The sequence below is a fragment of the Vipera berus genome, assembly GCF_964194415.1.
Source record: "Vipera berus genome assembly, chromosome: 1".
NCBI classification, from domain to species: Eukaryota; Metazoa; Chordata; class Lepidosauria; order Squamata; family Viperidae; genus Vipera; species Vipera berus.
The window spans coordinates 268,714,012-268,739,269 of NC_138202.1; the positions used below are offsets into that span (position 1 = coordinate 268,714,012).

General features: G+C 37.6%; 1 protein-coding gene across 1 annotated transcript in view; it reads left to right on the plus strand.

The window, feature by feature from the left end:
* Positions 1-25,258, plus strand: part of ARFGEF3 (ARFGEF family member 3) — a 76,831-nt gene that overhangs the window by 6,754 nt on the left and 44,819 nt on the right. Inside the window, exons 3-8 of the mRNA XM_081339304.1 lie at positions 2,158-2,239; positions 3,575-3,706; positions 14,543-14,611; positions 18,464-18,586; positions 19,436-19,478; positions 21,233-21,311. Of these exons, the coding sequence (XP_081195430.1) occupies positions 2,158-2,239; positions 3,575-3,706; positions 14,543-14,611; positions 18,464-18,586; positions 19,436-19,478; positions 21,233-21,311 (528 nt within the window). The remainder of the gene's footprint in view (positions 1-2,157; positions 2,240-3,574; positions 3,707-14,542; positions 14,612-18,463; positions 18,587-19,435; positions 19,479-21,232; positions 21,312-25,258) is intronic.

The window sequence follows — 25,258 nt, forward strand, 5'->3', positions numbered from 1 at the left end:
ATAAGAGGTTAAGTAACTGATTTAGGTTGAGGTTTTTAATCTACTTCACTATAATACTGTAATCAGGTCCAAATAGGGACCACCGTTTCAGATGACCACTAGATGGTAACAGGGAAATAAGAGTTTTCTCTGTCGCTTTGCTTCCATCTAATAGTCATCCAGATTTTTTAAACCCTAACTAGTTCCATAGTTTATCAATGGACCAGTTTTATCATTTAAAATGTTGTATCTGTACCTGAAGGGCCTTCTGACAATCAGTGTGTTTACAGATTTTAGTTGTAATGCGCTACATCAGTTTTATTAGAATCCACTTGTTCCTTTGCCAGATGGATGTCTAGATGATTGTCATACAGTAATAATAGTGGCAACAGAGATTTTTGTTCCTAAAGGCACAATAAATATAGCACAATCAAGCTAGAATGTCCAAACGTGTTCAGAATCTACTTACCGTATACTTTTTAGTTTGTTGCTTTTCTTTTCTACTCAAATGTTAGAAAGGAAGAACGAGTTCAGAAATCATTTTCTCGTATTATCCTTTCAAATCCACCCCATAGACTTTAACATCTAAGAGGATATGCCAGCATCACAAATCAGATGTTAGGGTATTTGAAGTTTATAGTTGTAAGGATAGAGGCTTGAATGCTGGGTCTTTTGGTTCTTGCCTGAATAATCCAGCTTGTTGTTGATGTTGAAAATAAGAACAGATAAATTCCCATTCCCCCTGCTCATATCTCATATACTTTTAGCTAAAATTGATGGCCAAAGAGAGCCACATTGTTTCATGAAATGAATTACCTGCTTTTTATACCTCTTTGATACCTGTGAAAGACAGCAGACTGTTTATTATTATGTTTATAACATTATGAGGAATTGCTCTCTGTTAACATATGAACAGTGCTGTCAGTACTGCTATGTCATTCTCCAAATCAGTTTGCTGTAGCTTTCATATTTAGAGAAATACAACATTGTTCCATCCCATTTTGTATGTTAATAAATGTTTTAATAAAATTCTAGATAAAAGTTTATTAACATCTTTCTAATAAATGCTTGTTATTATATTTCCACAAATTATTTTGATATGCATTTTCCTGATATATTATTCTTGATATGTATATAGCAAATGCATATATTGAGAAAAAAACAGACCAAGATTGTGTGCATTCTAATCTGTAATTTCCCTTAATACATGACTTAAAAATCAATTTCCAGCTTTTAGGAAGCATGAAAACTATACCATATTTGAAACTCTGATCACGATCAGGCTTAAAAAACGAGTATTAAACTGACTTTATTGAAATATAAATTGAACTAATATCCTATCCATACTCTTAACAGAATATCAGGATGCTGGAACAGTACTCCATTTGATTATCATACATTGGTTGCTGTTTTTGCATTACATTCATATCAAACTGGAATCTAACTCTTAAAAGGGTCATTTTTATAATCTAAAGATAGTTTATGTGTTGTGCAAAAGCATTAAACAAAAATCCTATCAAATATTGACAAAGGAATTCCATAGTACTATATAGATTTCAAGAATTTTGCAGAAATTATTGGCTATATGGAATTGTTTGGTAAAGAGATAATTTCTTTTTGTAATAGAAGAGAACAACAGCTCTGTAGTCAGAATAACCCATTGGGTTAAAAAAAAGTCATCTATTTTCTAAAATACATTATAAAATACATTATAAAACTGTTCTATTCAAATGTAACAAACAGTCTTCTTCTGACACACCCATTTGGAGGCTGTAAAGTAAACGTAGATATATATTTTATTTCTTTGTCAGAATGTTCAGCTTTAAATCCTGGCTCAAACATTGTCTTGCTGAATCACAATTAAGATGGGTTATTGATCTATACCAGGGGTAGGCAACCTTGGCTCTTTTATGACTTGTGGACTTCAACTCCCAGAATTCCTGAGCTACCAAAGAGGAAAATAACTATAGGAATTGTATAATTTTGTTTCCTGCAATTGAGCAAATGATCACAGTGAAGAGGCTGATAGCAACATAGCTGCACCAGCACCTTTTGTCATTCATGTATGGATCAAAGGGGCTATAGCACAAGTAAAATAAACTTTGAAAAATTAATCATAAAAACACAAGCTACTTGATTTCTGAGTTCTAAAGAAACCTCTCTTTCTTTGAAAACTAGGGAGAAGTGCCTCCTTCCACTGCAACTTGCTTTGGAGAGCAAGAATATGAAACTGGCACAGCAAGCTCTAGCAGGGATGCAGGTGAGTGGCTAAGGTTTGACCACATTTGGAGTTTTTGAGTGAAATAAGAAGTTGACAGGAAAAGTGAAAGATAAGAAAGCTTAATTATACAGTTTAAAAGCATGCAGGCCCATAAAATGATAATGGAAGATAAGCAAGACTATGTATTAGGGCTAATCCTGGGCAAAACCTTTACAAGTGGTTGTAATGTAAAGGTAAAGGTAAAGGTTCCCCCGCACATGTGTGCTAGTCATTTCCAAGCCGAAGAGCCAGTGCTTGTCCGAGGACGTCTCCGTGGTCATGTGGCTGGCATGACTAGACGCCAAAGGCGTACGGAATGCTGTTACCTTCCCACCGTAGTGGTCCCTATTTTTCTACTTGCTTTCGAACTGCGAGGTTGGCAGAAGCTGGGATGAGTAACAGGCGCTCACTCTGTTACGCAGCACTCGGGATTCGACACGCCAAACTGACGACCTTCTAATTGTCAAGCTCAGCGTCCTAACCCACTGAGCCACCACATCGCTTGGTTGTAATGTAGCCTTCCTCAAATTTTATGCTTTCAAAATATATCTGCTTATAAGAAAGCATTCTCAGCCAGCTTTCTTGGGAGGTGTACACTGACACACTCCCAGTTGGGGAACAATGCTGCAGTGAATATTTATGAAGCAATAAGGAGTCTTTCAACTCACTAAATGAAAGGTGGACTTTGTGAAGCCTATACAACACTGGTAAGTGTTGTAGGTCTCATATGCTTGTCTAATGAATCCTAGACTGCAGATGTTCCATCTTGGGATAATTGATGCTTTCGTACTTTTAAGATGGAAAAAAACCACCTCTGGATGCATGAAAGAGAGGAGAAACTTAGTAATTCATCTTTTTTCTTTTTTTGAGAAAAGTCCAGAATGCTAGTCTGACCAGTATTGAATGAGTGGATTGGTCGGCATTCTAAGGGCAAAGTTCAGTGCTGCACTTGCCTTTAAAATTTACCATTTTTGTATTGTTTGATTAGTAAACTTATCCTTAATTCCTGCTGGCAAAATTGAATCTTTTAGTTTAGATGATTGTGAAAATATCTCCCAGGTCCCAGAACTAGAACTCACCTTCTGATTTTATTTACCTTATCTGAATTATAAAGGCTTTTCCTCTTCATACTACAACAGGAATTATGAGCTTCACTCTGCCTTGTGATAGGCGTTGCATGCGTTAAATAGATTTTACTATTCCACCAAAGCTTGCTTCCTGTTATATGGTTTGGAAAGGAAGGTAATTTACTAGTAAATATTATGTTTATAACAACATTAGGGGAGAACCAAATGGAAAGTCTGTGACATTAAACAGTTCCATTTTTCTTTGCAGAAGCTACTGTCTGATGAGCGATTTGTATCCATGGAAACTGACTCTGATGACAAGCAGTTGCTTAATCAAATGCTGAATGCAGTTAGAGTGACTCCATCTCTCAATGAAGACCTGCAGGTAGAAGTGATGAAGGTTAGTGTTTTACAGACGTCATTACTTGCTTGTTCACAGGACAAGCTTCCTATCTGACTCAGCTCCGTAGTTCTGGAATCAGTTGTGTCCCTGGATTGAATTATTTTATGCCACAGTACAAAGCTAGCTCTTACGCAGTTGGATTATTCTTTACTAATGTAAGCCTGGATCTGCAGGACTTTTATCTGTATTATTTTTTTATTCGTGTAAAAAGTAATCTTCCTCTTAGTTGAAAGTCTGCCATCCCTTTTCCTAAGCCTTGGCTGATGAATGCTCCAGGAATTATCTAGTACACATTCTATTTGCTCCAGGCCATCCCTGTTCCTAACGTCTAGCTGAGTTATGCATGATGTCTAACTCTTTGTTACTCTTATCAGTCTTCTAACCACACAGAATTGATAAAAGTGTTACACGTGCATTCTTTGCTCTTGCCAGACAGACTTCACAATTACAGGCATCCCATAGCCTAGCTTTGTTTTAGCAGACATCCCATCACTGTTGTTTCCAGACTGCACTCAGATATGAGGGAAAAACAAAGTGGACGTCCATCCAACCTCTGGAGCCATAAATTATGCTGAAATCCTATTCTGTTGTTTGCCAATGCAAAGACAATTAGAATCATCACTGTCCTTAATTAACAAGGGTGGAGAACACTTAGTTGTTTGCTAGACTAAAGTAATTTTAACCAAATTGTATAATTGGATATACTGAATTATCTGCCTAAAAAAAGCAAAAAAGAAAATTTCTTGGGTTCGTCAAAAGTCCCTCACTTTAGTGGAAGAAATGTTTACTTCCAAATCTCTGGCAAACTTCTGCACCTGAATTTATATGTGGAAAACTGTAAATATGTTGAATATATTGAATGCACTCTGCTACTCTTAGAAATACAGTTTCATTACTGTGAATTAAATTAGCAGTAGTGCTGACCTGGCAAGCAGCCATCTGCATTGGAAATGAGAAAAATATCAATATAACCTTGTTCTGCTGACTGTTACCATGGCAGTTCCTTGCTGGAAGACTGCGTGTCTGGAGAAAAATAAAATTATGATAGTGTACTTCCGTTCTCTAAGACATGTATGTTATTCTACCTCCCAAGACTATATAAAATTTGAACAACGATGCATTTGTGCTCCCATATCTTCCAAAGCACTTCTCTGGAATCATATTTGAAGCATGTGGATACATTGCCTTTCACACATGCAGTGGTTTTTACATTGGTAGATCACAATTATGTTCAGAAGAAGTCCACTTTCACATTCTTTTAGGTGTTTGAATTCAATGCAAAACAGTTACAATTCAGTAAGCTGTCTTGATATATTCCGGTTCCTCAAAGAAACCCATTTTTATTTTTTTTCCCCATAGTTTAACTTTGGTTTTGAAGTTTAACAAGAAGATGGTTGAAAAGGATTGAATTGAAATAGCTTTTTTTTTTTAAAAAAAAAGTAGAATTGAAGAGGTTGTCATTCTTTTCTCCCAGTGGTGGGATTCAAATATGTGAACAACCAGTTCTCTGTGGATGCTGCTTCCGGACGTCCATTCTGGGCCTGGGCAACAAAAAATTAGCTACCAGTTCTGCTGAAATGGTGTAAACTGGCTGAATCCCATCACTGCTTTCTACCAATTCAGAAGCCACCAATTTGTTAGATATTCTGGAGTGTTATGTTGGATTGGAGAAGAAGTGGCAGAACCTGGGGGCAGAGTTAAAAGAAGGATCAGCCTAGAACTCTTACCTAGCCACAAGCGAACTAAGTCCAACCTCCCCCCCTTCCTTGAATTCCATTGACCCTTATCTAATTCCAAGCAGGTGCTAACCATTAGTTGAGAAGATTCTAGTGCATAGGCTTTTTAGCAGTAAATCAGTTTAATTGGACCTTCACAGGAGGGCCTGTTTTTTTTCACACCTGGCTAGGACTTTAGAATACTCCAACCCAATAGTGTTCTTTTCTGCTCTTTTCAAAGTCAGTGTTTCAAATGAAAATTAATTAAATTTTGCTTAAATTTTCAAATCCTTCTTATTTCTAATATTTTTAAATTTAAAAAGTAAGGATATCCTGGAATCTTCATAAATAGAGAGCCTAAATCTAATATTCCTTGTCTACTATGCAATTAGCAATTAAGCTTTAGCTTTTCAAAACTATGGAGCATCTGAGAGTATAGTTCTAAATATTCAAGGTGTTCTTCATTACTACTGAGGAATGTTATCGGTAACAAATTCCTATTCCTGCGGAGAATTCCAAGGCACTTCAGCTGTTCTCTGAATAGGCCAGATCTGATTAGTTCTGTGAATGCTGTGCTTCTTCAAAAGTGTAAACCTGAAAAACCAAATAACATCTAGTTACTGGAAGCGGAACATTTGCAGGACTAAAAGTCTTCTGGGTGTGACCCATGAAGTAAAAGAGAAAGCAGTGAAATTAGGGCTGAGATAGTGATGTATGCATAAACCAGCATGGAAGAGATGAGGAAGGTCTATGGCAGACATGTCAAACACAAGGCCCGGGGGCCAGATCCGGCCCGCGAAGTGGTTTCATGTGGCCTGCGAAGCCATTCTAGAAACAGTGAGGGAACGGCCCCCACTGCCTTGGCCCTGGACCAGAGACCCTCCTTCTGCCAGAGACCCTCAGATCTGTCCCACTCCTGCCCAGGCCCCCATAGGCACCCTTGATGCGAACGATGTAGAGCTGGCCATGCCCATCCAGTAGGCCATACGCACTCTAGCCACGCCCACCCAGTAGGCCATACGCACTCTAGCCACGCCCACCCAGTAGGCCATGCCCACCCTCGCCACACCCACCCGGCCCCCTGAGGGCAACCGCAATGCTGATGCGGCCCTCAATGAAATTGAGTTTGACACCCCTGGTCTATGGGTAATCTTTCAGGAATTTGGGAAAGCAAATCAATAAATGTGACTTGTTCACATTATTTTGAAAAGAAGGACCAGAAGAATAATATGTTTGTGGGCAATCAATCCTGCATGAAAAAAAATGAGAGACTAGGGCACTTATTTCTTACATTCTGGGAATTAGGTTTGTGGTCTCCTATGTTGGGGTTAATCCGAAACAGTATGTGTATTTTGAAGCTAAAGTGTCAACTCTGTTATATACTCACTCTGTTAGTTTTTATTTGACATTGGTGTTTTGTGACTGTGTCCATCAGAGCAGACATTTTATGATTCAAAGTGTCATATCCTCTTGTAGCATTCATTGGGTAACGGTATTCTTAATAACTTCTAAAAATTCTAGATGTCTCACCGAGTCAAAAAGATTGATATGAAAGCTCTGTTTAGGATTTGCTATAATCATTTGGCTAGATCCGTGGTGGCGAACCTATGGCATGCATGCCACAGGTGGCATGCAGAGCCCTCTCTGTGGGCACGCGTGCTGTCGCCCCAGTCCTACGCCTTCAGCTGGGTTTTATAAAACCTTTTCACTTTAGGCCTCCGCTGCCGTGTGCAAAAAAAAAAAAAAGGTTCAATCAATCATCAATTTCAACTTCTCACGGGGAAAAAAAAGATCTCGCAAAGTTCGAATCAATTGATTGAATTTTTTAGTCCCACCCAGTCTGCTGTTACGATCGCAGCCACGCCTACCCAATGGGCCACATCCAGCCAATGGGCCACGCCCACCCGGCACCGGACAATACATAAGTGTGTTTTGGGTTGCAGTTTGGGCAGTCGGTCTCTAAAAGGTTCTCCATCACCGGGCTAGATTTACATTTTTTTAAAAAAAAAATCTATTCATTTTATGTTAATATTATCAACTTTGGGCTGTGAGATGTCTGCAAAAATTGCTCAGTAGACAGCAATTTTGCTCATAAACTTTCCAGATCACTTTATCAACCTAGCAGTAAAACTGCTAAATTATGAACATGGAAGTGTTCTGCCAAGAAAATGGACAACTTTCTGGTAGAGAAGAGACTTGACTGGGTTATTGGGTATATTTTTTCCTTGATTTGACTTGTTCCAACTTCCCTCATTATCCTCAAATGTAAAAGAGCTGAGAAAGCAGCTGCATGCAAAGAAAGATGAAAATAACTAATTAATCTCAGCTCAACTATTTCCCTGAACCAGTGTCAGGAGTGACCTTTTCTAGTATTTATGAGCTATTCCTTCTTTGCTGTTAATTAAAGTGATAAAGAATCTCTAGACTGAGATGATGACTATATACACTGATAAACTGTTCTTTGTTTTTACCCTGACTCTGGAATAATTAATCTTCATAAATTTAGTAGGTCTCGTGTGTCATGCAGACATGGAATAAAGACTCCATTACAAAGTGAATAAACAGTTACCTAGACAGAAGCAGGATAAAATAAAAATGCATTTTCATGGAGAAAATCTATCTATGTGGTTGCCAGGAGTCAAAAATGACTTGATGGCATATAAATCAATCAATACCTGCATTTATTTGATGGGCAGGTTAGTTGCTTGTCTCTTTCAAGAAACATTAATCTTTCCTTAACTGAATGGAAGTAGAGATGCACTGTTACTGATTTTCTGTGTTGACTAGGATTCTCATGTTATTTATTGTACAGAATTTTTCAGTCACTTTTCATATGCAGTGAGATTTAATTACATTACAGTGAAACAGATTCTGCTGGATTTTCTTCCATATAAATCTTTTCATAGATTCAACTTTGCTGTGATGAATACATCCTGATCCTGTTTAGATATAAATAATGCTGGTGTTTTCAGTAAGATTTCCCTCTCCCTTCCAACTGCCCCCCTCATTCATAACATAATATTCAAAAAAGTTATAACATGTTAATATATTACTTACTTAACTGCAGTGAATTTTGGTAAAAATAGAGAACAATAGCATATCATTTGTGTATCAGATTGTCATGGGAGATAAAATAAATGCTCTATTAAGTCGCATTTAAGCTCATAATATTCTGTATCCTTTTTGAGAAGTTTAAGATACTGCAGGGTACCTAAGAGTGGCTTTGCAATAGTGAAAGACATTTCTGTTTCTGCAAGGTGGACTGTTTGGCGTTTGCAAATCTCCTCTCCTACTCAGTTACAATGTTTGCTCTGGAAATGTCAAATGTCATTTATAATTACTTCCTTGTTCTGTCAGACTGGCAGAACAGGAACTGTAGTATTTTTACTTACCTAAATCACTGTTGTAAAATATTTGGCATTTCCCAAGTCACTGTTTAAAAATGCTCCTTGAAATTCCACAATCTTAAAAGGGGAATATATTCATTTGGGCTTTTGAAGAATGTGAAATATTGATTCAGAAAAGATGTCTAAATGTTACCTCTGAGGCAGTTTCTCATTGCAGAACCAAACTAGCTTTAAGCAATCAGTATGATCAACCCAGACCAGGGATAACAAGTCTGCTAATGACAATAGTGCCATTCATGCAGAAAAAGCAACTGGTTGGTCTGTGTTCAGTAGCATTTACCTTGTATCTGTGGAGTAGGGGGGACAGAAGAGTCAAATTGGCAGGCACAGGTACACAGTTGAAGCACTGCTTCTTTTTTACATGCCTTAATAACATATACATGTCCAAATGGCGGGCTTCAATGATGTTGCTGCAATTGCCATCTTGACACTTTGATTACTCATGCAGAGATCATGCTTGTCTGTATTCTCAGTGGTGGTTGTTCTTCATGTTTTTAACCATTTTTAAGTGTTAACTTTGTTAGGCTACATAATGTGATCCTTCAGGTACAATTAATTTTATTTAATTAATTGCAAAAATTGCAGAAGTGCGTGGACTTCCAGAAGTGGTGTCCACACACTTCAGGTGGGCCATTCTGGGCCTGGGAGGTCTCCATAGCTCAGAACGGACTTCTGGAACTGGCATCCAAGCACTTCCTGTGGGCCGTTTTGGGCCTTGCAAAAAAGGGACAGAGCTTCAGCCGGTTGCCAAAGTCAACAAAAAATTAGCTACTGGTTCTGCCGAACTGGTGCGAACCGGCAGAATCTCACCACTGATTCTATCACTGAATAAGGAATTTTATCCGCAGAGCTAGGGATAAATATTATCATCTTTCTGCTGTTCCTAAGCAGACACATTTCTTGCTTTAGGCCAGGCATGTCAAATTGCCGGCCCACAGGCCGAATGTACCATACTGAAACCATGCCCACCCCATTGCTGGCAATGGGGAAAAAGTCACGATATGTTGCACGACATCACGTGACGTTGCGAGTTTGACATGCCTGCTTTAGGCTGTCTGTCTTAGCCCAGTGAATTAATGCATTTCTTCTTTGAGGAACTGCTTTACAGTTATTCCATGCCTGTATAAGAGTTTGTCTAAATGTTTAAGCATCCATCACTGAGTAATTGTTTCTAATCACTGGAAAACCATTTCACAGCTCCAGTGCTTAATAGAAAGCTATGTGTTCATCCTCTTCATAATTAAAAACATCATGCTCTGTACACTGAAGGAGTACTTAACCCTTCTAAATGTGTATACGTTTTTCCCAGTTTATTCTGCCTTGTTTTTAACCGAGTGGCACAGAAGTGCTTCAATCAGAGGACTGAATCTAATTTAAAAAATTCTATTGTTAAATTATATTGCCTTTTCTGGATCTTGGTCAATACTTATTATCCGTAAAGATATCAGTTTAGAGATCCTTGGGAACAACATATGGAAATGTGCCAAAAATAGAACATTAAAATTGCTCTCCATTCCATCCAGCAGATCCATCCAGCTGATGGAAGTGGTTTGTTGCATTTAGCACATGTAGGATTACAAATAGTATTTGTAAACAGTGGGAGACACCTCTGGGTAATGTGGAATAGTCCAACCCATAGATACAAATCAGAGCAAAACTGAAATGCTGGGAGACTACAGTTACAATATTAACTTCTAATCAGAACTGAAGAAGATTCTTGGATGAGAAGCAAAGTATTTTCAAAGGGAAAAAAAACCAAGAAAGTCCAATTGTCTTTTGAAAAAGCACCTTTAGAACATATCCTAAATAGCTGCAGTAGATTAATAAGTGAATGTAATGTAATGCTTAGAAAGATAGTGTATGGGTGTTTATTTTTTTCTAAACCTTCTTCCCTAATGGAATAAATATATAAAAATTATTAATATTACATTTAGTAGAATATTGTAGGTTGCATCATTTCCTGGCTATATAGGGAAACTATGGCACTTTGTTCATTTGTGCATTCTTTTCCATTGAATAGATACTCTGATTACTCCTATTTTATTTATTTCTATTTCACATTTATGAACTATTAATACCAATTCATTGTTTTTACGTCTGTGTGTGTGTGTGTGTGTGTGTGTGTGTGTGAGAGAGAGAGAGAGAGAGAGAGAGAGTAGAGAGAGAGAGAAACCCGGTTTGTAGCTACAGTAGATCTTATTTCATTTTTCTCTCTCCATTCTTGGTATATATTTTTTATTCATATGAGAAAGACCCTAAGAAACAGGACAAAGAGATGCTGCCTAGGGAATGGTCAGATAAGAAGAGACATAGTCCACAACTGCCTAATGGGCAGAGAAAGAGGCTCAGAAGGGACCCTCCCTAACTTGTCAAGCTGTAAAGGAGGCAATGGGAGATTTGTATTTTCAGATTTGCAAGATTCTGTTAATGTAACCATACAATAAAGTTGTTCATCTGGCCATGTTTCCTGTCTGGTTTACCCTGAGAAGGTTAACATCACTCTGGCAAGTGTGCAGGTACAAATCTCCTGTTGTCTCCTATACTCTAACCGAGAAGTTAGAAAAGATCTCTTCTGAGCCCATTATGCAGCTGTGGGCTATGTCCCCTCTTATCTGACCATTCCCTAGGCCAGGGGTCTTCAGACTTGGCCCTTTTATGGCTTGTGGACTTCAACTCCCAGAATTCTTCAGCCAGGCTGGCTGAGGAATTCTGGGAGTTGAAGTCCACAAGCCATAAAAGGGCCAAGTTTGAAGACCCCCGCCCTAGGCAGTATCTCTGCTCCATTAATCAAGGTCTTTCTCATATACCATTACATCAGATTATTACAACAGTATTTCATCCATGTTCTACTGAATGTGTTGTACTGGCGCTAGAAAAATATTTATTCTGAGTAAATGTAGTTAGAAAATATGAGGCCTGTTATTTGGTAGTTAATTATTTCATTTAGCAGTACTGAATTCATATCAGCTGTTCATCACTGCAGCAGATAATCCGATCAATATGGGGAAAAGAATTAGGAATTTGGTGCAATGAATTTTGCAAGAGTATTCAAACTTCATATACAGATGGTATACTTCTGAGCAATATGTTCTCCTATAACAGTTTTCATGTGGTAGAGATTTCTTAAAATTGTAGTTGGCCCAATGTTAGGCTATTAATCTCCTCTCCCTCCAAAGTTTCTAAAAATAACTGTGATTCCAGATTGAATAAATTGAAAGATTGGCAGCTTTGCAAATACAGAATTCAGGAAAGCTATTTTGAAAATAATAAGAATACAAACATTTCAATTTTGATCTGAGGACTTTAACAATTTCTTGAGACTGCAAGATACTTTCTGAACTGAAATGCATTGCTGTTTTACAGTACTATTTTTTAACATTCTACAATTATTTTGAAAATGAAAAATTCAAATTATATTAAGTGCTGATTGCCAATATGCAAGTGCTTGAAAATACTGTCAAATTCAGTTGTAGGAATATAGCTTTTTATTTAATAAAATCAAAACTTTTTTTCCTCTTATTGATTTGTAGAACGCCTTAAGATAATATTCATTTTCCTGGAAACCAAAAACAATATTTTCTCTTTTATATCAGAAAGCTCTCCAACTGTGGTTAAAATCTACAATGTTATTATGGCCGTTCAGTACTGGAGGGAATTTTCTTCTGAGCATGTGCAAAACAAGAATCCAATATTGTTTACTTAAAACAAAACAGGGTTTAACTGACCACATTTTAAGGAAAGTTACTTCAAGCTCCATTCCAGTTCTCTTCCCAGTGTGTAAGCATCTATACTATTCTCCATGATGCTCAATAATACAATGACCTTATCTGGGGCATCTTGTCATTTCAAATATTCAGATTTAAATTGTGCAGAGTAGGATTTTATGTTGACATTGATAATGGAAAACATTAAGGAGATGAAGAGGCAGTTTCACTTTGAGTTTTAGGACCTATCTCAAAATCTTTCTGTTCACTCAAGGATATAAACTCTGCATCTATTCAGGATGGATAAAAGAAATATTTACCCTCTTCAGATTTTGCCATTTACTCCCTAATTTTTAGGATCATATTTTCACTGTTTTACTGTACCTTAGTGTAGCTGTTGTTTTAAGCAGAAAGATGAGCTGTGTGTTTTATTTATGTTTTTACTTGTTAGATTTATTCCCCACCTTCCTTCTAGGAGCTAACCGTGATGTACATAGCATTATTTTTCAGCTTTTATAGAATAGCATTTGGAGTAGCTTGCCCAAAGTCATTCATTGACCTTCCAGGGCTGTCAGTGAAAAAAAGAGGGCAAATTAAACAACTATGCAAATTAAACAACTACAATGTGGAGATGTTAGCCCCATCCCTGTTAACTTTCTGTAAGTCCCTCAAAATATGGTTGTGTGAAAAGGCCTTGGGATTCCAAAGTGGTTGCCAAAGTGAGTTGCCAAAGTGGTCCTGTTGTTAATATTTGTTGCTCCCTCCTTGCCTGTTAATCATAATGTTAATATTTTTAATTGATGTCTGTTTTTTACATTACTGTGTTATAGTTTTTTTTTATTGTATACCACCCTGAGTCATGTTTTGTGAGATAGTGGCCATATAGTATGATGAATGAATGAATAACAATTAATTATATGTTCCCTGGGATTGTGTCCTGTGGCTTGAGGATTTCACTACCAATTCCTGCAGTGACATTTGGATTCCTAAGCAGGGCAGTTATAAATAACTTTGAAGCATAAACAATATATAAACATTTTTGTATGATGGTTTGGATTTCACAGATTTTGTACATTCTTTATGAAATGCCAAATGCACAGCTAGCTGACGCTACATCAATGAAAAATTGACAACAACATCCAAAGTATTTAATATTCAGCCACTTTGCATTCAGAAAAGTGGTAGTAAGTGCCACAAATCATGTCAATGGATGTCACTGAAATTAATTCCTTTTTTATAGTGGGGAGGATTTTTTTCTGTTCCATTTGTCTCCTTCCAAGACCAAGCTTGAATGAGATCTATATTTTCACTTGCTACATGCAGAGGCATTCTTAATTTTCTCAGATTTCTACACTGCAGCCATTCAATATCCTTGCAAAATAAGACATGTGTAATATTTGTCCTTTGTAGCTCATTTCATTGATTTATAGTGTTACAAAACTGTTTTTGCCCTATAAATTTAATTCATAGCGTTGTAGATATGCTGTTTTAGCAGAGAGAGTTAATATTCCTGGTTGCCACTGTAGATCTTTCCCCATTAGAGGTTGGATCAGGATGGTCTTAAAATATTTATAATTTTATTCTTGGCACTATAAACATTTTCATGCTGATAGTTCAGGATGTGCTAGACAGTAGTTTGCATAATCGGTAGTCAGTATATAAACGTTTTATAAAAGCCTGATACAATTAATGTCAAGATCCTTGAACTACTCAGAGACCTTTGAATTATGTGCTGCCTTTGTTGGATTGTATTACTTTTATTATTTATTATTATTGCATTGCACTGCACTACACTGGATTGCATTGCATTACATTGTTTGTGAGGTTTTATTCTGGCTTTAACATTATGGTCCTCTGTTTGTTGTATGATTTTGCAGTCAGATAACAGACAAATATGCTGTAGACTGGCTTCCAGATTGATGTTCATCACTTTTGACAATTAACATGTTTTTAACTTAGAAAATCGTCAATCTAAAATTCTTTTGTGCTGTATTTGTTTAAATCTAGGTACTGCTCTGCATAACATACACTCCAACATTTGTGTTGAACGGAAGTTCTGTACTTAAGATTGCTGAAGTGAGTATTCTCTGTCAATTGGAAATGAAATTGGAAATTGAGCTGTTTAATAAAACAATGTGCTTCCCATTAGATTACGGTTTTTTTTTCCATTCACGATGCTAGATTTATGTCAGGCATGTATCTCTAATGCACGTAATTGTTTTGGGAGAAGTTGTTATTCCCTCCTCACTCTCTCTCTTTTATTTAAAATATATTTTTATTTTATTTTATTGAAATCGTCCACAACTACATCATAACAATACATTGCAGTGCTTATTAAAATTCTTTAAAAAAATACAAAACATAATAATAAACATTCTAATAATTAAGACAAGTTGCTGTTACAATATATAATCAATCCTTCCTGTAACCATTCCTTTTTGTCAACCATTCATACCACAGTCTCCAAAATAAATAATAATCTATATCCCCCTTATCTTTCAACAGCATGGTCAAACGGTCCGATTCCGCACAATCAATGAATTTCTTGATTAACAGATCCTCAGGAGGACTAACAGAATTCTTCCAATATTGAGCCCATAATATCTGTGCCGCCGTTAACAAATGTGTCATCAAATACCATGCAGATCTATTCAGATTGTCTGGTTTTAAGCCTAACAAAAACGTTTCAGGAGTCAGTTTAACAGAATCTCCCAAAATCTCATTCAACCATATATGAGCCCGATGCCAATACTTCCTCGCTTCATCGCAGGTCCATCACTGGTGGTAATAGGTGCCCTCACTTTCTCCACACTTCCAACACGTTGGAGAAACACCCAAAAACATTTTACCCAATCTAGCTGGAGGGAGATGCCAACGAAACATCATCTTATAAGCGTTCTCCTTATATGCAGTAGATTTCGTTAGCCTAACATTTTTCTCCCAAATGGACCACCAATTATCACGGTCAATTTGGTAACCCAGATTCCTTTCCCAGGCGACCCTAAAGCCCTCTGTAAGTTCATTTAACCCATCCATATCCAATAGTAAAGAATAACATTTTGCCAGCAACTTCTCACTTTTCCCAAAAAGAATCTTATCGAATCCTTGAGCTTCTCTAGTAATCCCTGGCATCACTCTCTCCTTCATAAACCAACTGCGAAGCTGCATATACGTCCACCAATCTACCTGGATACTCTGTTCCTGCAATTGCGATTTAGATTTTAATTCTCCATTTGAATGCAATAATTCTTTATAAATCATCCTTTTTTCTGGGTTAACACTTTAGGGTAGGTCAGTGCTTCCATCGGCGACAGCCAATACGGTGTCCTCATATAAAACTTCTTCCTAACTAACGACCAAGCCCCTAATAGTGTATTACGCAAATAATGCCTAATAAAATATTTCGGTGGGCTTCCTAACTCCCGCCACAGATGAGCATGCCACCCTTGGGATAGATCATGTCCCTCTAATGCTAACAACCGCCTATTTTGGAGAGTCATCCACTCCCTTATCCAAACTAACAACGCCGCAACATAATAATACTTCCAATTAGGGAGCCCAAGTCCTCCCTCTGCCTTTGGTCCTTACATTATCTTAGCTTTAACCTGAGGTTTTTTATTTGCCCAAACAAATCTAGAAACAAGTCTCTCCAAGTTCTTAAAAAACGAATTGTCTAACTTCACTGGAGCTGTTTGAAAAAGACAGAGAAATCTCGACAAAACCTGTGTCTTTATTAATGCTATTCTACCAAATAAAGACAGGGGCAATTTGTTCCACTTCTCCAAATCCTTGGATATTTGTACCAATAATTTTGATAGTTGTTTTCTTTAATTGAGGAGCACCGTTCTGTGAGCCAGGTATTTTACCTTACGTTCCACCTGCAGCCCCAACTTGCCTTGCAACTCCAGCCTTTGTGCTATCGTCATATTCTTTACCATAACTTTCATTTTTTCTCTGTTGATCTGTAACCCTGCCACCTCTCCATACTCCTCCAACTTTTCCAAGAGACGCTTACCCAAATTTATAGGTTCTTCAAGAATAAACACTAAATCGTCCGTGAACGCCTGGACTTTATATTCTTGTTCTTTTATCCTCAACCCTTTAACTTCTGGGTCTCCTCTCAAGGCTCTCAAAAATGGCTCCAAAGATAAAATAAATAACAAGGGAGACATAGGACAGCCTTGCCTCGTTCCTCTCGCTATTTTCACCTCTTCCGATTCCTCTCCATTAATCAAAGTTTTGGCAGTAAGCTCCTTATAAATCGCCTGGAATGCATTCAAAAACCTTGGACCAAAATCCATGTACCTCAATAACCCGTTTAGATACCTCCAATTCACCTTATCAAATGCCTTTTGGGCATCAAGGAATACCAATGCTAACTGTTTATCGGGTTGAGCCTCATAATACTCCAGCACATCGATTATGATTCTCAAGTTATCCCTAATCTGCCTAGATGGTAAAAAACCATTTTGGTCACTATGAATAAAGCTACTCAAAAATCTTTTAAGTCTCCCAGCCATAATAGAAGCAAAGATCTTGTAATCTGTATTTAAAAGGGAGATAGGTCTATAATTCTTGATTTGTGAGTGATCAGTGCCTTCTTTAGGAATTAATGTGATATAGGCTTCGGACCAAGATTTGGGAACTACAGATTCCTCTAAAACTGTGTGAAATAGATCTTTCAAATATTTCACCAAAGTCTCTGAGAGCAATTTATAAATTTCGGCAGGCAAGCCATCTGTCCCTGGAGTCTTACCCATCTTTTGACTCCTAATCACACTTTCTATCTCCCCCTCTGTTATCTCTTCATTCAAAAGCTCCCTCATGTCTTGTGGGACTACAGGGGGATCCACATAAGTCAGATAGTCCAAGATCTTATTCTCCTGTACCTCTTCTCCAAAGTATAGGCGTGAAAAAAATCTTGTGCAATCCTCTTCTTTCCATCCATATCTATTCTAATCTCTCCTGTCTCATCTTGATCAATAAACCTTTTCTCTTTCTCTTTCTTCAACTGGTAAGTCAACCCACGCCCTGCTTTATTAGCATGCTCAAAATGGTGCTGCCTGACACTTTGAATTTTCTGGGCCAAATCAACCTGTTCTAATAACGTAATCTGATGTCTAATTCTATCAACCTTCTCTCCCAAACTTCGATCTGATGGGTGTAATTGTAAGTCTCCTTCTGCTTCTCTTAATTTCTCTACCCACTCCTCCCTTTCCCGTAATTTAACCTTTTTCTTCCCCCTCCTCACTCTCTTGAACTCTTTCAAGCAATCAGCTTCTATCAAAGTTTTTTAAAAACATAGCAAAATGTGACTGCTATTAGTTTTCTGTTTTGTATATATTATTATGAAATGAGACTTTAGTACTCAGCAGTATAATAAGATAAAAGAAAGAGAGAAAAATGCAAATGTGTGTCGACAGATATCTGGAATAGTGACTTATGTCTAAAATAGCTGATATACAAATAGTCCTCGACCTACAACAGTTCATTTAGTGACTGTTCAAAGTTACAACAGCACTGAAAAAGTGACTTATGACCATTTTTCGCACTTATAACCACTGCAGCATCCCCATGATCATGTGATTTACATTCGGATGTTTGACAGCTGACTCACATTTATGACAGTTGCCGTATCCTGGGGTCATGTGAGGACCTTTTGCAATCTTTTGACAAGCCAAGTCAATGGGAAAACTAGATTCGCTTAACAACCGTGTTACTGACTTAAAAACTGCAGTGATTCACTTAATAACTTTGGCAAGAAAGATCATAAAATAGGGCAAAGCTCACTTAACAAATGTCTCACTTAGCAACAGAAATGTTGGGCTCAATTGTGGTCATAAGTTGAGGACTACCTGCACATTATCATCTAATCAGTATAACTGTATTGCTCCTATAGTATTGTCTCTTTTCCTTTTCCCCAAACAGGTTTGTATTGAAACTTATATTTCCAGTTATCACCAGCGGAGTATTAATACAGCTGTACGGGCAACCCTCAGCCAGATGTTGAGTGATTTGATTTTACAATTACGGCAAAAGCAAGAAAATACAGTGAGTCAATGAGGCATCTGTAATGATACTGGCCTTTGCTGCTTATGCTTCAGTTAGAGTTGGTGTAATGCTCACAAAACTGGATTTATAAATAGGTTTTTACAAACTATTAAAGCCTAGCCAAAAAAAGGTAATTTTTAGCAGGCTCTGACATTTTATTTTTTATTTATTTTTATTTTAATTCCATTTATACCCTGCCCTTCTCCGAAGACTCAGGGCGGCTTACAAGCCGCCCTGAGTCCTCTGGATCAGATTTTATCTGAGCCTAGAAAAATATGAACTTTTTCCTGCTTCAGGAGCAAATTTCTACAAATTGTAAAGTAAGAGATTTGTCTAGACTAAGATTGCTACTTGTGTTTTGTCTGTGTTATTGACAGTACCTGTCAACACTGTCAACATTGGATTGTCCCACTCTGACAACTGATGAAAATTGCAGCCATTTTCTCTTTGCTTTTAACATGCTTTTTCTGGTATTTAGAAATAGGTGCAGAAGGGAGAGGGGGGGGAGGCTGGGATAAATGCTCAAGCTCAGCTAGCCATAATAATAACACTGCTTTGTGGGAACCCAAGGACAAACTGATAACATTTTGGTGGCCTGAGAAGCTGGAGAGAAACCCTGTGTTTTAGGCTAATTGGAGAATGTGATTTATGACAGCTTATTGGGGGTGAGAATTGCACTTTGTTACTTTGTACCAGGGGAAGGAAATTTAGTTTTTGGGTTCAACTATGTACTGCCGATATTTTGCTTCCTGAATAAACTGTTCTTTAAGGAAGAATTTTTGCCTTGAAGTTCTTTTGATGGGTTTCATCTATCGGAACCATGATATTACCTCTATTCTCCTTTGATAGATGACTGAAAGCCAAGGAGTTCTTCAAGGTTTCAAGAATTCAGGTACCAGTTAATTAATTTTGAGAAAATGATTTATTTGTTAACTTTCATATTTGTGCAAAATTATGGTGTTTTACTTTCATAAAAAAAGGACCAGAGATAGGCAACTTAATACAGGGATCTTGCTTAATAACCTCAATTGGGACTGGAATCTCAGTCATTGAGCAAAGCAGTTGTTAAGCAAGACTTCAGGTGACTGTTCATATGACTGCTCAATGATCACAATTCCCACACTCCTGATTGTGGTCATTAAGTGATTGCACAGATCATTAAATGGATGGAGTCCCAGGTAAGGAATATGAGGGTGAGGGAGATCCTCAAGAGCTGAAAATCCTCCCTGTTGAAATCCAAGCAGGATTTTCAGCACCTGAGGGAAAGACATCTGTACCGGATCTCCCTCACTTACCTGAGGCAATCAGTGCTCTTACCTTATTGCTCTGCCTCTCTTCTCAGGAGCTGAAAATCCCACCTGAAGTTCAATTCCATTTTATCTCTAGGGATTGATATCTTTTGGTAGGCTGAAAAGAGCTGCCTGCCAAAAGATATCAGTTCTCCTTGATAGACAGAACTCTTTTGGCAGGATGCAGAAATAGAGTTTTAATCATCAAGATTTAAGCTCCATTTCAGCACCCTGTGGAAGGATGTCAGCTCCCCTTCACACACAGAAGGGAATAGAGATGCAGGATGCAGGAATAGACATCAGATGTTCAGGATTATGAGGTCCTTGACAACCGGCTGTAAGCGTGAACAGAATGCCAAGCACCCAGATTGTGATCATGTGACTGGGTAGGTGGCACAAAGTTTTATGTCAGGCAGAAGTGCTTTAGGAGCCATAAAGCTCCCTTTCTGAAGCCATGGTAACTTCAAACAGTTGTTAAATGACCAGACTTAAGTTCCTCTTGAACTGTTTCAATTCCCATCAACTTCTTGGTCAGGGGCAAAGGAGTGGGCATGCAAACAGTCACAGCTCCTTTTACAAAAGGGGCAAATGGACCTTCACACTCGAGTGCCTGCTACTTGTGTAGCCTGGTTTCGAAAGGGCCGCAGCCCAGTTGTGGGCTGCAGCCCAGGGGTTAGGGACCCCGCTCCAATATTTAGTTCACATGTACTCCTATTTTATATCAGTTTTTTAAAACTAGTATCTTTTGCATGTTGTAGCTTAGACTACCATTTTCATTAGGGGAGATGGGAAATATGAGGTAGCCATGCTAGTTAGATTCTAGCATAATTGCAGCATACAAGGCTGCAGTGAATATGAATAGTTTCTAGCAGTTTTGCATAGCTAATGAGTGAGCAATTAGAAGGTAGAAATTACTTCATGTATACCAAGAAAATTTCAGCTCATAGGTTTTATCTTTTTTTCAAAGGTTTGGCAGAGGTTGAAACAGGTTGAATGTATGTTGGTACAGTACATCTGAAATCCCAACAGATTTGTTATGGGTCAGCTCATAATTGTTTCCCACAGTCTATAACTGTATGATATGCTAACATGACCAGTGCAAGTGATGTCCTCTACAGAGAAATTTGCAGAATTCACACTCAGTAGATTATGCACTCCAAATTGTCACTTATTTGATTTGTGAGCTGGTAAGATTCTTGATAGAGTTGCTCTACGATGGAGTTTTTCTTGTAATACAATATCCCAGTCATCCATGTGTGATGGGTCCAGTTGCCAAGATTGGAGATATTACATGTGCCCAATTTTGGTATAGCATATATCTGAAGCTGTTAATCCATGCCTTTTATTTACTTTGGAGATTCCACCACTGAGTCATTCTGTGATGATGTTGTCTCTGTCTTCATGGTCCTCTGTGAAAAACTTCAGACAGCCATCAGGTAAGTGAGTGTTTCTAAATATAAATGAAGTCAGGGGGGATATCTACCCTGTTCTTGGTTGGGTTTCCTATCTGTCCTATTGAATCAAGCTTAGATTTGTACTAGTTGATTAATTTTACAAGCATAACACTAGCCTGACCATATTTTCAGAGCCATAGATATGTTCTGTACTGTATACAGCACACTCTGTTCCTAAACTCCTACATCCCATGTTTTCCATCATCAGTAAAACTATGAAAAACAAGTTTTGTGTAATTTTGAAATATGGGTATAATGCAGAACATATTACAAAAAAACAAATGCTGTAATTTTTCACTGGCAGATATTTGCTCTGCCAGGTGCAGTCTTCCAGGCAGATCCTTGCAGTATTAGTTTTGGTTTTGTTATTGTACTCCCCATTTGGGGTGTTAATTCCTATTGTATTTTGAATATTTAAAAGGGTAGCCCACGTTTTGGCGTTGTTACCACAAAAACTGCTCTGTGTAAGCAGTTAGCAGTAAACAGATTTCCTTGCGTGACAGAACACATTTTGGCAAATTAGTTCTTGATGTGTTACATTGCAGTACATGAGCTTCATTGTAGAAAATTAATTGAATATTGGATGGGACAACTACAGATTATGTTGGAGGAACAGACAATTATTGTTCCCAGTAATTATTATTATAATTTATGTAGTAGTATATACATTTCTATAAGTTTAGGAACTGTGATTACTTGTGTACCTAAATAACTATAATTATTTGCAAGTGATATCTAACTACTTTTTAATTGCATGCAATTTGTTAGAGAGGTTTATTGCATTGCTGGGTATGTTTTTAATTATTTCAGTAGGGCTTTTGGAAGTGTGGTTTATTATTATCTATTATTTCTTTATTATAATAAATAATGTCCCACCTTTCAGGATAAGAATACTAAAAAAACATCTTTTGATAAATATGAACAACTGTAAAGTCTCAGCAGTGAGAGTATTTGGTTGACCTTGTTTGAGAATACAAGATAAGCAGAATTGAAGGGTTGTAAGCTAAACAAGGGCATGGGGAAAAAACATTTTGAATAAAGGGTGTCACAAAATCATTTCATATTTTAGCCTCAAAAACTACATTGTTGACTGTATGGATTCACCAGGACTCAAGCTAGATATATTTTACTTTAAATAAAAACTGAAAAATAAATATAAATAGAAGCCAATTCCTATGATCTGTCCCACTGTTAATGGTAAAAGCTTTCTGGGCATTGGAGAGTCTAGGAGAGAAGACCAGATAATTTCTGGACTATTGGTGGAGATAACCATTGTAGTGGCCTCTTTCCATTAAACCATCATTGCTTATCATAGAAATCTGGTCTGGTTTATTCTTAATACTAAAAGTCTCTGATTATTTCCCTGCTAGAATCCTACAACATCCTCTTGATCTAGAATCACTTAACCAGCCTGTATAGAATAATTTGAGAAAAAGAAATTATCTGCCAGTCAACACAGAGAAAATTTAAAATATCCTGGAGAACAGTAAGGAAAGAAAAAGCATTGAAATTCTAACTGGGACTCTAAAGCGCAAACAGAAACCACACATTGTTATGTTTCCTTTTGTAAGGTACCAACAAAGAACATGGAAGGGAATAGGGGAGATGGTGTTTCCCTGTTTCTTTTCTCCCCACTTGAGAATGAGCAATCTTGAGCAGGCAGCAATGTCCGTGCCCCATATCTTAAATAGAAAGCCTAAATCTAGCCAGCTCTGCTTTCCTTCAGGGCTGTACATGTAGAAAAATTAATTATACTGTTCTCTGGTAGTGCTTCATTTCTTCTAATTGCTATCTCAGAGGAAATCTCTCTCTCTCTCTCTGTCTCCTTATATATAAAATCCTCTTGCATTATTGATAATGTATCATTGGGATAATACACCTTGGCAGGCTGTTTGAAGAAGAAAACCATACATTTAGCTGCTTCCCAAGTAGCTAGATCAGAAATAAGCATAGAGAAATACATCTTAAAATATTAACAAGCCTTTAGGCATGCGTTATTACCCCCTCTATATCTAAGCAAGGTATGTACCTGCAAGTTTGGGGTTTAGTTTTCTTTAAATTAATCTTCAGAACATAAATGTGTTTGTGATCAGAGACATGTGGATGAGGCACGTCATTCAGTGAAGAGAGACTTCCATGTCTCCAACTATGGCATCGTCTTTAAAAAAAAACGCAGTGGAATTCACCAAGGCAGTAAGATAGAGGTTTTCTTCATTATTTTCTACTTGGTAGAGTATCTAACTAGATCATTATTATTTCTATTCTCAGTTGCTGGGTAATTTGTGAGCATAGTGAAATTGTTGAGCGGAGAAGATTAATATGGTTCATAATTTGGTACTTGTGTATAGACCCCCTAATGACTTAAAAACAAAATACTTAAACAATTATCTCCTGGAATACTAAGTTGCCTGAATGGTGAGGCCCTATTTGTGATCACATGGAGCAGTGATATAAAACTGAGACTTCCCAGTCACAGCATTTCATATAAAATTCATTAGGAAACTCTTAATTAGCCTCACATTGCTGAATTTTAATGATAAATAAAATGTTCATTGCAACTGGAACCATTTCATTTTATTTGTATGTGCATGCATATTTTTATTTGGGCAGATATATTGGGTTTGCGTATAGATAATAATAGCAACCTGACAAAAATATCTTAGTCCTTAAGGAAGGAGTCACGCACAAAGGCAGTCTCCTGTACACAAAGATATAGAGGCAGATATATGACTGGATGCCATGTTCATAATATTAAGAGATTGAGCCAACATTCAATAAATGGGCAGGATATATGCAATAATGCAAATGCCCTTCCAAAACTATAAGGTAATGATATATAAACTAATTGCCTATGACTGGAACATGATTAGAATATGAGTCACAGGAGTAACTTTCAGCACTCTCACCCCATTTCTGCCTATACCAGTAGTCCTCGATTTACGACCACAATTGATCCCAAAATTTCTGTTGCTAAGTGTTTGTTTAACATTTGTTAAACAAATTTTGTTCCATTCTATGAGGTTTCTTGCCACGGTTGTTAAGTGAATCACTGCAATTGTTAAGTTAGTAACACAGTTGTTAAGTGAATCTGGCTTCCCCATTGACTTTACTTGTCAGAAGGTCGCAAAAGGTGATCACATGATCCTCAGACACCACAGCCATCATAAATATGAGTCAGTTATTAAGAATCTGAATTTTGATCCCGTGACCATGGGGATGCTGCAATGGTTGTAAGTGGGGAAAACGTCGTAAGTTACTTTTTCCAATGCTGTTGTAACTTTGAATGGTCACTAAATGAACTGTTGTAAGACGAGGACCACCTGTACCTTTTTCTTAGTTACCAGGTACACTAGGCAGGAAATATGATCAGATTAGCTATTTCTACTTTAGTGTAAGAGTACATTAACAGGATCTTGCAGACATGGACGTACAATTCTCCTACCATCTCCTTTACACCTGAGAAATTAGGGAGGTCTCTTCTGAACCACTTACTCCCCCCCCCACTGCCCCAACTATCCAGCTGCAAGCTATGGTGTCTCTTATCTGACTATTCCCTAGACCAGGGGCCTGCAACCTTGACAACTTTAAGACTTGTGGACTGGCTGAGGAATTCTGGGAGCTGAAGTCCACAAGTCTTAAAGTTGTCAAGGTTGCAGGCCCCTGTCCTAGACAGTGCCTCTGGGCCTGGTTTCTGAAGGTCATTCTCACATACTATAACATCAAATCAGTTGCAGGAACATGCTCTTTTTAGTGTACCCAAATATTTAACTGCTAGGTTTGTGGATGTTTTCAGCCATGTTCCTTCTTTCATTTTCACAAGTAATGCGCTAGGTGTAGTTTTGACCCCCATATTTGCACACAGCTGCCTTTTTCTTGCCTTGCCCTTGGAGAGGACTTTCTTTTTTTTCCTGACTCATGGGAAAGTATGC